Source organism: Taudactylus pleione, unplaced genomic scaffold (genome assembly GCF_031769625.1).
Source record: "Taudactylus pleione unplaced genomic scaffold, aTauple2 ptg001598l, whole genome shotgun sequence".
NCBI lineage: Eukaryota > Metazoa > Chordata > Amphibia > Anura > Myobatrachidae > Taudactylus > Taudactylus pleione.
Window position 1 is genome coordinate 478,363 of NW_028285995.1, and position 14,583 is coordinate 492,945.

At 46.0% G+C, this 14,583-nt stretch overlaps 1 protein-coding gene across 1 annotated transcript in view; it reads right to left on the minus strand.

Annotated features, from left to right (window-relative positions):
- Nucleotides 1–14,583, minus strand: part of SWAP70 (switching B cell complex subunit SWAP70) — a 146,305-nt gene that overhangs the window by 85,641 nt on the left and 46,081 nt on the right. Inside the window, exon 2 of the mRNA XM_088464160.1 lies at nt 10,892–11,032. Within this exon, the coding sequence (XP_088320286.1) occupies nt 10,892–11,032 (141 nt within the window). The remainder of the gene's footprint in view (nt 1–10,891; nt 11,033–14,583) is intronic.

The following is a 14,583-nucleotide window of genomic DNA, read 5'->3' on the forward strand; positions in this document are numbered from 1 at the left end:
TGCGCGTGCGCAAACTAGTACGAGCGATCGGAATGTGGTCGTTCGCCCTGCAGAGACAGCCCAGTGGAATGAGTGACAGGAGAGGCCGTTTGTGGGTGGTAACAGGGGCAGGCCAGTAGTAACGGGGGAATGGAGTTGCGGACGCAGGCGTGCCAGAGTGTTTTAACGCCGTTTCTGGGGCATGCATAATTAACAGGCAGCATCATAGTACACGTCACCTGGTTGAATAATACACTGAAGTGCTCGCAGTGCTTGCGATAGGGTACAGTCAACCATAAGCGCTGCGGTCAGATTCGATGGAACTCGATGTACCAATGGTTGTATATACTTCCTGGGGATGACGTACGCTAGTGGGCGGCTAAAGACAGGCTGGTGGGCGTCTATAAACACAAAGTGATCGCTAGCCAAGACATAGTCTTGCCGTACGATCTCCTGCCTTGACGTCACTTAGCTGAATTTCCATACACTGGGAGCGAGCAGCCACATCTAGCGAGTGGGACTGAATCAGGCCCACTGTCCTTTCCGGGTCCTCATCCTACATATCAAGTAGTTCTTTCGGGGGTGGGGGGGGAGACGTACCAAGCCTTTAATGAATGAACTTGAAATGTTCCTTTAATCCAGGGTGTGTTGAGAGGGAGTCACATGAGACAGGATGATCTGGAAACCTGGCACCTCAAGCGACACATTGGAAAAAGAAAGCATGCATCTATCGTCATGTGATTGTGAACAGTGTCATGTGACTTGAACAGAGTCATGTGACTGTGCTACTCCTGAACAATTTAGCTTTGCAGTAATATATTCTGCACACTTCTGAATTCAAGACATGAATGAATGGTGAACACATTACATGTTGCCTGGTGCCCAGGGGCGCTGAGAGACGAGCTGGGCCGTGGAATGGGGTGTGGCCTAATTGTGGGAGGCATGGCCACGCACCCATAGGATATATATATATATATATATATATATTTATTTATTTCTAAAAAGGCGCTGGCGCAAAGCCAGGGAGGGTGGCGCGATTAGTGTCATTGCCCCCTCCCCTCCCCAGGCATAGGAGACTGCTGCAGCCTCGTACAGTCTCCCACTGCAGCCCAGCATACAGCAGCATGTGCTGGGCTGCTGTGAGGTAAGACCCCCACCAGGCCCCTCCAGCAAGACTGGGCATATCCGCTTCCCCCCTCTGTGATTTTTAACATAAAATAATGAATACACACACAGACATACAGTATATATCCCTGCTGACTGCCCTCTTTGTATTCCTGCACATACATTCCTTGTGCCTCAATTATCAGACCAGGGGGTGAGGAGTTTTTATAATGATCACTTTCCTCTATCATGACCTGGGCGCTGCGCCAGAGATGTCTGTGTGTACATGCAGAATATAGTCCCGGCTCATCCTTGTGTTACGGTTCCTTACTGACAAGTAACAGAAAGTTATGGCTGGGGTAGAAGAAATGGGGGGCTGGAGGATTTATGTGCATCACTATAATTAATTTCCAACTGATCCATCATTTCCGTATTTGGTGAGCACAGGACTAACCATGGATACAAGATGACGGGACGCTGAATTCATGGTCAGAGCTATTAAATAGGAACAGCCCTGTCTGGTGAAATAAAAGCATACTAGTAAAGATTCCAGGAAGCCAGAGCCGTGCGCTAATGCAAACGCATTTGCAAATTTTGTTGCTTAGCAATTGCTAAAATACGCTAATGCATCAGCCGGAGGATTTTGCATTGAGACGCCCACCAGAGCGTTCGCAGCTGCCCGCGACTGCGTACACAAACGCAGCACTGGACCCCGATCCTAAAAACATTGACTCCTCGAGTTAGTCTGTGGTCACTCAAAATGGCCGCCGTAATTGAGATGCTGGAGCTTTGTTCTCTGCGTACGCGACCCGTGAAAGAGCCCCGACACACCCACGTTTTGGCTGGTCCTCCTGGTAACCACCCAGAAAACGATCTCTTCAGGTCAATCAATTGTAAGAGAATCCTCACATTGAGCGCAATTCATTTGCAGTGCAATGAGGCTGTGACACGTGCGCATACCACCGATAATCACTCATCTGCGTGAACAGTGGAATAGCGTTTATCTATGTGCAAGATAATAAAATAAAGTCACCTGAAGGTGGTAACGTCACTTCTTACTCCCACAACACGGCATGGGAAATAACCGCCTATGACAAGCTCCTGGGATAAAATTGAGATTTATTTGTGGATGCGATGTGTGATACAAGTGAGACTTTCTTTGTATGTATATAAATTATCAAAAAATAATTATATACAGAGCAGGGGCGTCTTTAGAGAGGAGGGGACCAGTGTGCATTCCTCGTCCAGAGCCCCCTCCTCTATTCCCGGCAGCTGACTAATGCGTCTGGCCAGCCACCGGAGCACTAGGGTGTGCCCGGAGTCTACTGCGGATGCGCAAAACGCCGGAGAAATGGCCGCGGCTGACATTTTTCCGGCTTTTTGTACAGCGTTGATACCCGGCGCGGGACCACAGAGAGGTGAGTTTTAAGTAATATGCATGCAGGGTGGGCGGTGCGGGCCCCCCCGGACCCGGGGGCCCGTGTGCACCAGGGCCGGATTGAGGGCCACATGGGCCTGGAGCTGAAAATGACCAAGGGCCTATTATGAGAAGAGAGGAGGTGTGACCAGTGCTGTGTGGGTGTGGCCAGTGCCATGTGGGCGTGTACCCCCCTATACTCTCAGCCCCAGTGTCTCCCTAAATATATTAAAGAAAAAAATGCTTCATTTTGTGAGGTAAATAGAAATACAATTTTTCTACTTATGATTTATGGCCGACTGTGTGGAGAGCAGATGGCCAGTCAACATCATGTTGTCATGACAAAGGGCCTATTTTTATGTGAGGCCTGGAGCTGTAGCTCCATCCACCCCATTGTTAATCTGGCCCTGGTGTGCACGACACACCCTGCACCCATTATAGATACGCCCCTGATACAGAGATATATATGATTGACATGTTTTCTGGTTTCTCATCAGAGAGCCTGAAATAAGACTAATAAGTAATAAGTTTTCTATGATCTGCCGCCTATTCATGTGGAGAAAGACCGACCACATCAGGGACAGGGAGGCCACTACACGACCCAGAGGTGAGGGGCCCATTCGGAAGTCACCAACTGAGTCGGCACACATGTAGTGGGCACAAGTACTGGACCATGCATGCTCAGGGTTTGGCCCCCACTTTGCTATTTAGTGGGGAACCAGAAAACTATGGGTCTGATTCAGAGCCATTCGCTATTTGCGGTCGTTCGTTCAAAAACAAGGGGTGGCTATTCAAATGATCCGTTCGCAAATTGCAGTCTGTTCACACCTCTAAGTCTGAACGAGCGAGCAAAACATACGCTCGTTTATTTGATAAAAACGCCCCCTGGCCGCTCGCACCATACGTCATGTCCGCTATTTATTAGATTAATCGAGTACATCGTACAGCGTATGAACTGCTCGCTATTCTTGTGGTTGGTTTTTTCAACCGCTATTTTGCGAGCAGTTCTGAGTTAAAAAAAAACAAGTGACGTGGTCAATGACGCTGCTGTATTAATTATGCACTCCCTTAAAACGCCCGTTTTGACCTTTAAGCACGCCTGCGTCCGAATTCCACTCCCCCGTTTTCAAGCACCTTCCCCTGTTATCACCCACATACGCCTCATTCTGTCACTGAAAATAGCAGGCACTCGCTATATAGCGTACAAACGATTTTCGGCCGCACTGACTGGTTCGCGCATGCGTAGATGTGCAAACATCGCTCGGAACGAGCGTACTGCCGCTAGCGAGCGGCTCTGAATGAGGGCCAATGTTTGCATTGTGGGACCCTTACCCAAATTTACAGGACGACGTCCAATATACTTTGTGTGGTAGCATCTAAGGACACGTTTACCAACCATCAGTAAATTTACTGACAACCATTAGAAACAGTATGCGGTGGTCTTGTCACTCTCCCGGTCCAACATTCCAGGGCACACATCCTGCATGTCGACATTGTGAAGGCAAACAAGAAGCATGTATCCCGTAAAACACTATTAGGGGTATTCAATATGGAGCGAAAACGCAGTTTCTGCGATGTTTTCACTCGGATGACGTCATTTTCGCCGCTTTTACTTTTACACCATATTCAATTTGAAAACTTTTCGCCGGTGCGAAAAGTATATTGCATTCGACCCTGCGAAAAAGTATCACCAAGGAATGGGTGGCGAAAAAACGTGCGTAATCGGGGTTTTGGGGTGCAACATTTCGGAAACCACCTTGCAACCTTCAGACAGTCCCCCAAAGGTAAACTGTGTCAAAAAATAAAAAAAAAATACCTCAGAAGACCCCAAAAAAGCATTTTCATTTTGGGGGTGAAAAAAAAAATTGGGGGGCACAAAATAAAAAATTAGCGAACTACAATCTAGGAGGGTGCCCAAGTATGCCACAGGTGTTTTTTCCATTGCAGGTGTTTGCGCAGGTGGATTTTTCACGTTTTTTAAAACTTCACTTTAGCAACTTTAAAATATGGTCACCCCCATTTTCAAGTACCCAAAATTTGCTGGGACTACTTATTTTCTGCAAAAAACACTTCTAAATACTATTCTTCACCACCTTCCCAAATCCCCAAAATAGCAGCTATTGAACCCGTTTAAAGAGCCCAAAAACCTTCAGCAGGGCTAAACGGCGGTATCCACAGTGATCCCCCATGTCAGGGCATCTTTTTGGGGGTGTTAGGGTCATTTCCCCAAAAATCAGCAACGTTTTTGCTGATTTCACATTCGCCGGGTGCCGTTTTTACCGATTTCATATTGAATAGGGGTATAATCGGGGGCGCGCACGATACTTTTTCGCCGGCAAAAGCTCCGATGTGCGGCGAAAACTTCGACATGCATAGACGGCGAAGTTTACGTTTCATATTGAATTCCCCTGTTTGTCTCCTAACACTGCTTAGTAAATAGACACCAGAGTGAAAAGTGATAAGGTGCCAGCCAATCAGCTCTTAACTGCCATCTCACAGGCTGTGTTTGAAAAATGACAGTTGGGAGCTGATTGGCTGGCACCTTATCACTTTTCACTCTGGGCCTGATTCAGAGCCGGACGCTCTTTCAGAGCACTCGCTCTGAATCAGCGCCCTCCCTCTCATTTTTTAGAGCGGCCTCCTGACCGCTCGCATAGCTGTGGGTGACCACCCACAGCTATAGCGAGTGGCCAAAAAGATGGTCGCGATGGTCAAGACCATCGCGACCATCTTGCTTGCGACGAGACCCTTGTGGTAGGGTCTCGTCTGCCGCAAGCCCTAGAGTGCTTTTGGCTCTATCAGAGCCAAAAGCACTCCCACTGACATCACTAGTGATGTCAGTGGGGCCGGCCCCAGACGGTAGGCGTTCCCATGAGAACGCCTCCGTCTGGCCAGCCACGCCCCCGGCACACCCACCAAAGGGGGCGTGCTGTCACTCACCATCGACAGCACGCCCCCTTTGTAGCGAGACCCATAGCGACAACTTGCCCGTCGCTATCCGGGTCTCGCGTATGCGCACGACGAAGCCGGGTCCGTCGTGCGCATGCACACTGCCCCAACATCGACCAGCTTGCGAGCGCTCGCGAGCGGGTCTGAATCAGGCCCTCTGTCTCCTAACACTGCTTAGTAAATAGACCCCTTTATATCTTTGTAGGTTGTAAAAAAAGAATAAAAAATGGTTTGAGGTTATTCCTCAGTCACCGGATACTTTTTAACTACTGATGTTACAAATGCCCCTCTTTGATGCATTTTAGAATTAAATAAATAATCTATCAGAAATAAAGATATCAGTTAAACTGTTACAAATTGTTAGCAAGAGTATGTTCAGTGGTTGGCAGCCACAGATTATAGAGGTTTACTTCGAAGGTCACCAGTTGAACGGCCCAGGCCCCAGTATAGAGCTGTATTAAGTTTAAGCTTTCTCTTTATATTCAATCCACGTATCTTATTTTATCACTAATGGCTATTTATATAGCATACACATGTTATGTTTTACAGAGAGTATTTCAGTCTTTCACAGCCCCCGTGGAGCTTACAATCTACAGGGTCTATCAAGGGTATTAAGAGAGGAGGGGTCCCATGTGCTTCGCCCAGGCGGCTGGCAGCAGACTTACCACTGCAGTAGATTCTGGGCATTTTTCCCGGCGATTTCCCCACTGCGCATGCGCAAAATGGTGGGAAAATGGCTGCGGTGGCCATTTTCCAGGCGTTTTGCGCAGGGCTGCTACAGCCAAGATGGGACTTCGGAGAGGTAAGCATTAGAAAATATGGGTGCAGGGTGTGTGGTGTGGGCCCCCACTGGACCCAGGGACCCGTGTGCACCGCACACCCTGCACCCATTATAGAACGCCCCTGGGATCTATGTACTAAACCTTGGAGAGAGATAAAGTGGACCGAGATAAAGTACCAACCAATCAGCTCCTGTCACTTTACAGGCTGTGTTTGAAGAATGACAGGAGCAGATTGATTGGTACTTTCTCTCCATCCACGACTTAGTATATCACCCCGTATATCCCCTATCACATAGACACACACATACACACTAGGGTAAAGTCTCCGGCAGAACCCAGTTAACCTACCAGTATGTTTTTGGTGTGTGGGAGGACACAGGAGTACCCGTAGAACACTTAGGAGGACATATAAACTCCACACAGATGAACCATGACCGGGAATTAAGTGAATGACCTCAGTGATGCGAGACAGTAATATTAACCAATGCACCATCCGTGCTGCCCTTTTACCTGCAGCATCCACACACACTAGCGCATGCAGGGGGGGGTCTGAGTGCCCCAGAACCCCCCCCCCATAGACTGGAGAGTAGGCACCATCTTCTTAAGCCCTGCCCCTCACGGCAACATGCAGTGATTCACGAGTCAATCAGGAGGAGGCGGAGCCAATATGACGTGATTCCATTATAATTACATCGTTTGGCTCCGCCCGCTCCCTTTTGACCCACGAATCGCAGCATTTTTGTCGCTAGGGGGAGGGGCCTAATGACATAGTGCCAGCAGCTGATGCAAGACAAGTGTGTGTGTAATGCATGTGTGACATACAATAGATGTGTGTGTATAAGGTATGACATGTATGTGTGTGTATATATTATATATATATATATATATATATATATATACAGTATGTGTGTGTAAGGTATGTGTGACATATGTATGTGTGTGTATATACAGTATATGTATGTATGTATGTGTGTGTATATATATATATCTATATATATATATAGATATATATATATAAAAATAAAAATATATACACATACATACACAGTATAAATTTATGTATGTGTGAAAACCCTCCTGTAAAAATCCTGCGTTTGCCCCTGACACAGCCATTGTACAGGTCATGGCGAGAAATTCAATACAAATTGGGATAAGGATCAGCTCACATTACACGACAATGGGGAGCAAAACTGCATCATTTGTTTAACCTAATGTCACCTCCCCAGAGATTGCAGTGCGGCGGTTCCACCCATTCTGGTCAATGTTTCCCTAAATATATATATATCACAGGTGGAGGTTTTGTCCAAACATCACCATGTCACTAGGATGAACTCACTTTGGGCCTGATTCAGAGCCGGACGCTATTTGCGCTCGCTCGTTCAGAAAAAAGGGGCCGGATATTTAAATAGAGCGCTTGCTCTTTGCGGTCTGTTGACGCCTCAATGTCTGAATGAGCGAACGAAACATGCGCTCGCTATTTTTTAAAAAACGCCCCCTGGCCGCTCGCATCCTATGTCATCTCCGCTATTTATTAGATTAATCGAGTACATCGAACGGCGTATGAACTGCTCGCAGTGCTTGTGGTAGCATTTTCCTACCGCAATCATGCGAACAGTTCAGGCTAAAAGACAACCAAGTGACGTGGTCGGTGACGCTGCTTTGTTAATTATGCACATCCTTAAAACGCCCGTTTTGACCGTCTGGCACGCCTGCGTTCGGATCTCCACTCCCCGTTTTCAAGCACCTTCCCCTGTTACCACCCACAAACGCCTCATCCTGTCACTCAAATTAGCAGGCATTCGCTATTTTGCCAGCACACAATTTCCGACCGCAATGACTAGTTTGCGCATGCGTATTACAACTCATACGCATGCGCAGTTGTGCGAAAATCGCTCGGAGCGAACGAGCGGCCGCTTATGAACGGCTCTGAATCAGGCCCATTGTGCAGTGAATTTGTCCTGACAAATTTATAGCATTGATGCTTATTATGTAGTTACTACTGATACACTTCAAGAGATTGGAAGACAAAAGAAAAAACTACTATGGAAAACATAAGAAACCTTTGGCCAAAGTGAATGGAGGAGAAACAGTTCATCTTTCTAGAATGTTTGCATATTGGGTCCTTTTGGGTGCACCACAAGCCAGAATTATTATTATTATTATTATTATTATTATTATTATTATTATTATTATTTATTTATATGGTGCCACAAGTGTTCCACAGCGTCTTACAAAGTACATAAACATATGTACATACCAGCGACTATGTACAATACAATACAATACAATACAATACAATACAATGCAGGACAAGGACATGGATAATATACATTGCTACATTAGCGACCATAACACCCTAAAAAGCAACAGAGCTTAAGCAACCAAGTGTTAGGTGCCCTAGTTGGGAGTAAGAAGTAGATGAAAGTAAAGTAAGGAGAAGCACAAGGGGGTAGAGGGCCCTGCTCGTAAGAGCTTACATTCTAGGAACATTCTCTTTGCTAAGGTAAAGAAAATATCAGATTATTTGTTGTAAAGCTGGGACGAAATGGGTGACTGTTATAAATGTAGTTTTCAAATGTTTTCATTGGCAATAATGTCACTCTGTAGATTGCCCTGGTTTGTGTTTTGCTGTGGGGCAGATGGCTGTTATTACTTGAGCTTCAAGTGAAAATAATTTTAGAACTGATAAACTTAGTAAGGGGGGGGGACCTCTGATTTTGCTAAATTGCATTGAATCCAGCGATTACATGTTTATACTGTATATATGAATATAATAGTTTGTGATTATAAGCGCAAAGTTGCCCAACACACGCTGATTGCCGTTGCAATTTTCTTTTGTTGACAGTAGACATACAAATCTCCAGATAATAGGGAGTCAGTTGTAAAATCCATGAGAATGCACCAGGAAATTGCCGAATAACAGAGGTCCCTCTGGAAGTTGAGATAGCTGCTAATGCAGGTCCCCTACTTCATTCCTGACTACCAATACTGAATGTGCGCCCATGACCTCCTGCTATGCTTGACCATTCTCCAGAAGACGATTCTCTACCTCAGGGGTGGGGAGGGAGCGGGACCTTGGCTTGTCTAAGAGGCTTGCAGTCTTTCCAGAGGGCCCCAGTATTCACAATAAGGTATAGCCATACCCTCACATGCTTGGTCAGACTATATCAGTCCCTAGTAACGGGGAACGTGACCAACGTCATAGGCAAATGCAGGGGGGGTTTCCATCTGCCTGGAAACCCCCCTCCCCAGCCCACACCATGACCACAATAGAAATAGTAATATAATAGATTGATACTAGTGCTACATGTTCTTCTCAGTATCACAAATGAAATAATTAGCACCGCATGTGGTTCTTTTAACATGTATCAGCCAGTAACAAATAACCTGTGCACCAACTAGAAAATCTGGAAAACAGGCACTATTAGAGATGCACTGCTATAGAGCCCAATATGTACAGATACAGTATGTCCAGGGCAGTGCTAGGTTCTTCTGCTGCTCCTCCAGGCTCCCGGACTTGCTCCAATAGTCTGGAATGGTGCTCACATCCAAAATAAATACATTCAGCTTAGTCAAGATGGCTTACTGACGCATCGAATGGGTTACTGTGATCACTAGTCCTGTATATGCTGGAATTATTGCACACAATACACTTTGTATGACGCTTATTAAAGCTGGTTAAGTACTAATTCTGCCCTCTTCATTGACAGGCCACACTCACTCTAAAATGAAGCCTTTGGAAACCCCTCTCTGGAAATCCTGCGTTTGCCACTGAACGTTACCTTCTTCCTGTTCACCATTTCCCACTCTCGCATTCGGGAATTCTCCCAGGTTGCTCCCATCCTCTAGAATGCCCTTCAACACTCCATTAGATGCTCATCCAGACTCCCAGCCTTCGAGTGCGCCCTTAAAATTCAGTTTTCATTTTAGCTTCCCCTCATCTTTTTTGGTTTCAGTTCCCCGCGTGTCACTCCAGCTCCCCCCAACTGGTTTGCTTACCTCTCTGAATGAGGCCCAGTGTGTGGATATAAGGCCAAACAGTGACAATGAACAGAGTCTGGGCTGGCGGCATATAAAATAAACCACTGACAGGCCAACAGTCAGAGCAGGCAGCTAGGAGTTTAGAGATAAAGGGGTCTATTTACTAAGCAGTGTTAGGAGACAGAGTGAAAAGTGATAAGGTACCAGCCAATCAGCTCCCAACTGCCATCACACATGCTGTGTTTGAAAAATGACAGTTGGCAGCTGATTGGCTGGCACCTTATCACTTTTCACTCTGTCTCTTATCACTGCTTAGTAAATAGATCCCAAAGATAGAAAAGGGTGAGAAAGCAGCAGCAGCCGCCAAAAAGAGCGGCCATGATACAATTTATGGTCTGAATAATGGCAAACAGATTAGTCAAATAGTATCCAAGGTCAGGCAATCGGCAGGCAGAAGTCAAACAGGCATGGGTCAAAACACAAGCACAGAGGAGCAAAACAATATCAGACAGATGCGATAACCGGCGGTGCGTGAGACACAACTATTCCAGACATTACGCTAGGTTTGGCCACACTCAAGAATGGAAAGTGCAATGGTATTGTTTTCCAGTTTCAAGTATCACCATGGTTCCAAGTGATAAGAAATGAGAGCTGCGTCAGTTCTTGTGGAGGATATTACCTTATCCAGGATGAATTTGTTGAGGTAAGGCATATATCCCTGGTTAGACACTGGACCTTCATCGTCATCTCTGAAATGCTCCTCCAAGGCCACCGGATCGTGTGGGACATTCAGCAAAGTGCAAAGATTGTGAGAGAGGACCTGGGGAGAGACATAAAGGGTGAGTTCATTGGAGGTTTGTCCCACTTGGCCATTAGGAAAGATCATGTTACCCAAGGCAATACAATTACCAGTTGTAAAACATACACAGTGGTGAATTCCCAATAGGCACATGAGGTACATGTGTAGAGGCATTTGGATGCTTTAATACTGTCAGTTCAAAATTTAGCAATAACTACAAAATATATACCCTGTACTGCACCATACGCCATCTTGGGTGGAGTGGTAAAACGGGTAGGACATGCACAGACTGCCCTTGTAAGCTGCCCTACTTAGTAAATATGTATACACATACTGTAATTAAAAATAACATTAAATGTCAGTTCATGGCTTATTTATTATTAATATTATTATTATTAATATTAATATTATTATATTAAATTGCCAAACATCAAACAACAGCTCTCAACCAAACAATTGAAAAAATAAAATTGGGCAGAGGGGGCGGCCATTACTGTTGTGCCTAGCAACACCCTGACCCCTAAATCAGCCCCTATTTGTACAGCTTATAAAGCTACGGTACAATTCCTTTGAATATGTACGTGATATACTTTCAAACTGGAAAAGACTCAGAGTATATTTAATGACATGTCCCTTTTACTAGGCACCCACACAAGAGGGATTTCTATTAGCTCACTGTAGCCTAGATGCCACTTTGCAGCTAAAACATGCCAACATGTCAGCCAATAGGAATGCAGGATCATTTTATAGGCAGTGTCTGCGCTACTAGGCGATCACTTCAGGTGTGACAGTAGAGGGTGCCAGTGGATAGGAAGCTGGCTGTTGAAATCCCTGCATCGGGATCCCGAAGCGGGACTAAACATAAGGTGTCGAAATCCTGACGCCTGTTTAGATACAGACGCCGGAATCCCGACTGCCGCCATCCCGATCATAAGTATAGCAAGGCACCATAATTGTCAGCCCACGCGGAGGGTTAGGTTTAGACATCACAGGGGGGTTAGAGTTAAGCTCTGAGGGGGAGGTTATGGTTAGGCACCACTGGGGGGGTTAGGGTTAGGCACCACTAGGGGGAGGTTAGGGTTAGGCACCACTAGGGGGAGGTTAGGGTTAGGCCAGTGTTGGCTAACCTTGACACTCCAGCTGTTACATAACCCAGCATGCACTGCTACAGTTTTGCTATTAGGGCATGCTAAAACTGTGGCAGGGCATGCTGGGATATATAGTTCCATAACAGCTGGAGTGTCAAGGTTAGCCAACACTGGGTTAGGCACTAAGGTGGGACAGTTGGGTTCAGACACCAAGGGGGGTTGTTTAGGTACTACTAACGTGGAGGGTTAGGTTTAGGCACTAATGGGGAGGGTTACTATTAGGGTGCAAGTGGGGAGGGTTAGGGGGGAGTGGTAGCATACTTACCAGACCCCTGTTGGGATGCCGGTATTTCATACCCAACCCGCCTAAAACACTGATTGAATAATAGTTACAGAAACTTAGCAGCCTAATTACTAAGCCTTGGATGGAGATAAAAAGTGTTCGGAGATAAAGTACCAACCAATTAGCTCCTAACTGTCATTTTCCAAACACAGCCTGTGATATGTCAGTTAGGAGCTGGTTAGCTGGTACTTTATCTCTGTTCACTTTATCTCCATCCAAGGCTTAGTAAATAGACCCCTCTATTCCACTAAGTGAAAATCTCCACCTTCAACCAGCAACTGTCAGTGGGGATACTTCCATCACTCTGTCAGTGGGGATACTCCCATCACTCTGTCAGTGGCGATACTCCCATCACTCTGTCAGTGGGGATACTCCCATCACTCTGTCAGTGGGGATACTCCCATCACTCTGTCAGTGGGGATACTCCCATCACTCTTGTCAGTGGGGATACTCCCATCACTCTTGTCAGTGGGGATACTCCCATCACTCTTGTCAGTGGGGATACTCACATCACTCCGTCAGTGGGGATACTCACATCACTCTGTCAGTGGGGATACTCACATCACTCTGTCAGTGGGGATGCTCACATCACTCTGTCAGTGGGGATGCTCCCATAACTCTGTCAGTGGGGATACTCCCATCACTCTGTCAGTGGGGATACTCCCATCACTCTTGTCAGTGGGGATACTCCCATCACTCTTGTCAGTGGGGATACTCCCATCACTCTTGTCAGTGGGGATACTCACATCACTCTGTCAGTGGGGATGCTCACATCACTCTGTCAGTGGGGATACTCCCATCACTCTGTCAGTGGAGATAGTCCCATCACTCTGTCAGTGGAGATAGTCCCATCACTCTGTAATGGGGATACTCCCATTACTCTGTCAGTGGGGATACTCCCATCACTCTGTCAGTGGGAATGCTCACATCACTCTGTTAGTGGGGATACTCCCATCACTCTGTCAGTGGAGATAGTCCCATCACTCTGTCAGTGGGGATACTCACATCACTCTGTTAGTGGGAATGCTCACATCACTCTGTCAGTGGGGATACTCCCATCACTCTGTCAGTGGGGATACTCCCATCACTCTGTCAGTGGGGATACTCACATCACTCTTTTAGTGGGGATACTCCTATCACTCTGTTAGTGGGCATTCTGTGGCTGTTAGTCAAGGAATTTAAGCAATTGTGAAAGTCATTTTTATAACTGTAATAACTTTTATATATTCGGTAGGTTTCCATCTCAATACAAACACTGTAAGTACTAGTGAACAATGAATTTATGAACAGGAAATCAATTATTAACTTACCTGGATTATATGCTGTGAAGCCGATTTACGGGCAAAATCTTTATATTCTTCCCCCCCTGAAAACAGCCCCATAAAATCTAACTATCCCCAGGATGTAACAAGGGGGGACTGCAGCAGATACTTTAGCTAAATTAAAACCGTTTCACAGCCACCCAATGGACAGATTGAGGGGCCTATTCAGCGACACTAAAATAACGGTTTTAAAGAACATTTTCCTTGATTACCATTATTTTAGTACTCATGAACACAGTAAACACAGGAGATATCACTGATATCTCCTGGTTAAGTCCTCCTGCGTTAATTTCCACACTCCCCATACATTAGTACATTAGTATGGGGATATGGAAATTAGGCTATTCATCAAATTCCGAAAATTATGTATTTTCGGAATTTGATGATGCTACTATACGCCACTCTGAGGTCATAGGCAAATGCAGGGGGGGTTTCCGTCTGCCTGGAAACCCCCCTCCCCAGCCAACACCATGACCACAATAGAAGTAGTAATGTAATAGAATTTTAGGAGTCCTGCATGTTCTTCACAGTATCACAAAAGACATAATTAGCATCACCTGGGGATCTTTTAACATGTGTCAGTCAGTAATAAATACACCTGTGTACCAACTGAAGATCTGGAAAACATGCACTGTTAGGGATATGCTGCTATAGATCCCAATATGTACATATATGTCCAGGGCAGTGTTAGGTTATACTGCTGCTCCCCCAGACTCCTGGACTTGCTCCCATGCTCTGGAATGGTATATCTAATATAAAAACATTCAGCTCTGGCAGGATGGCTCTACTGCCGCATCTGATGGCTTACTGTGATCGCTT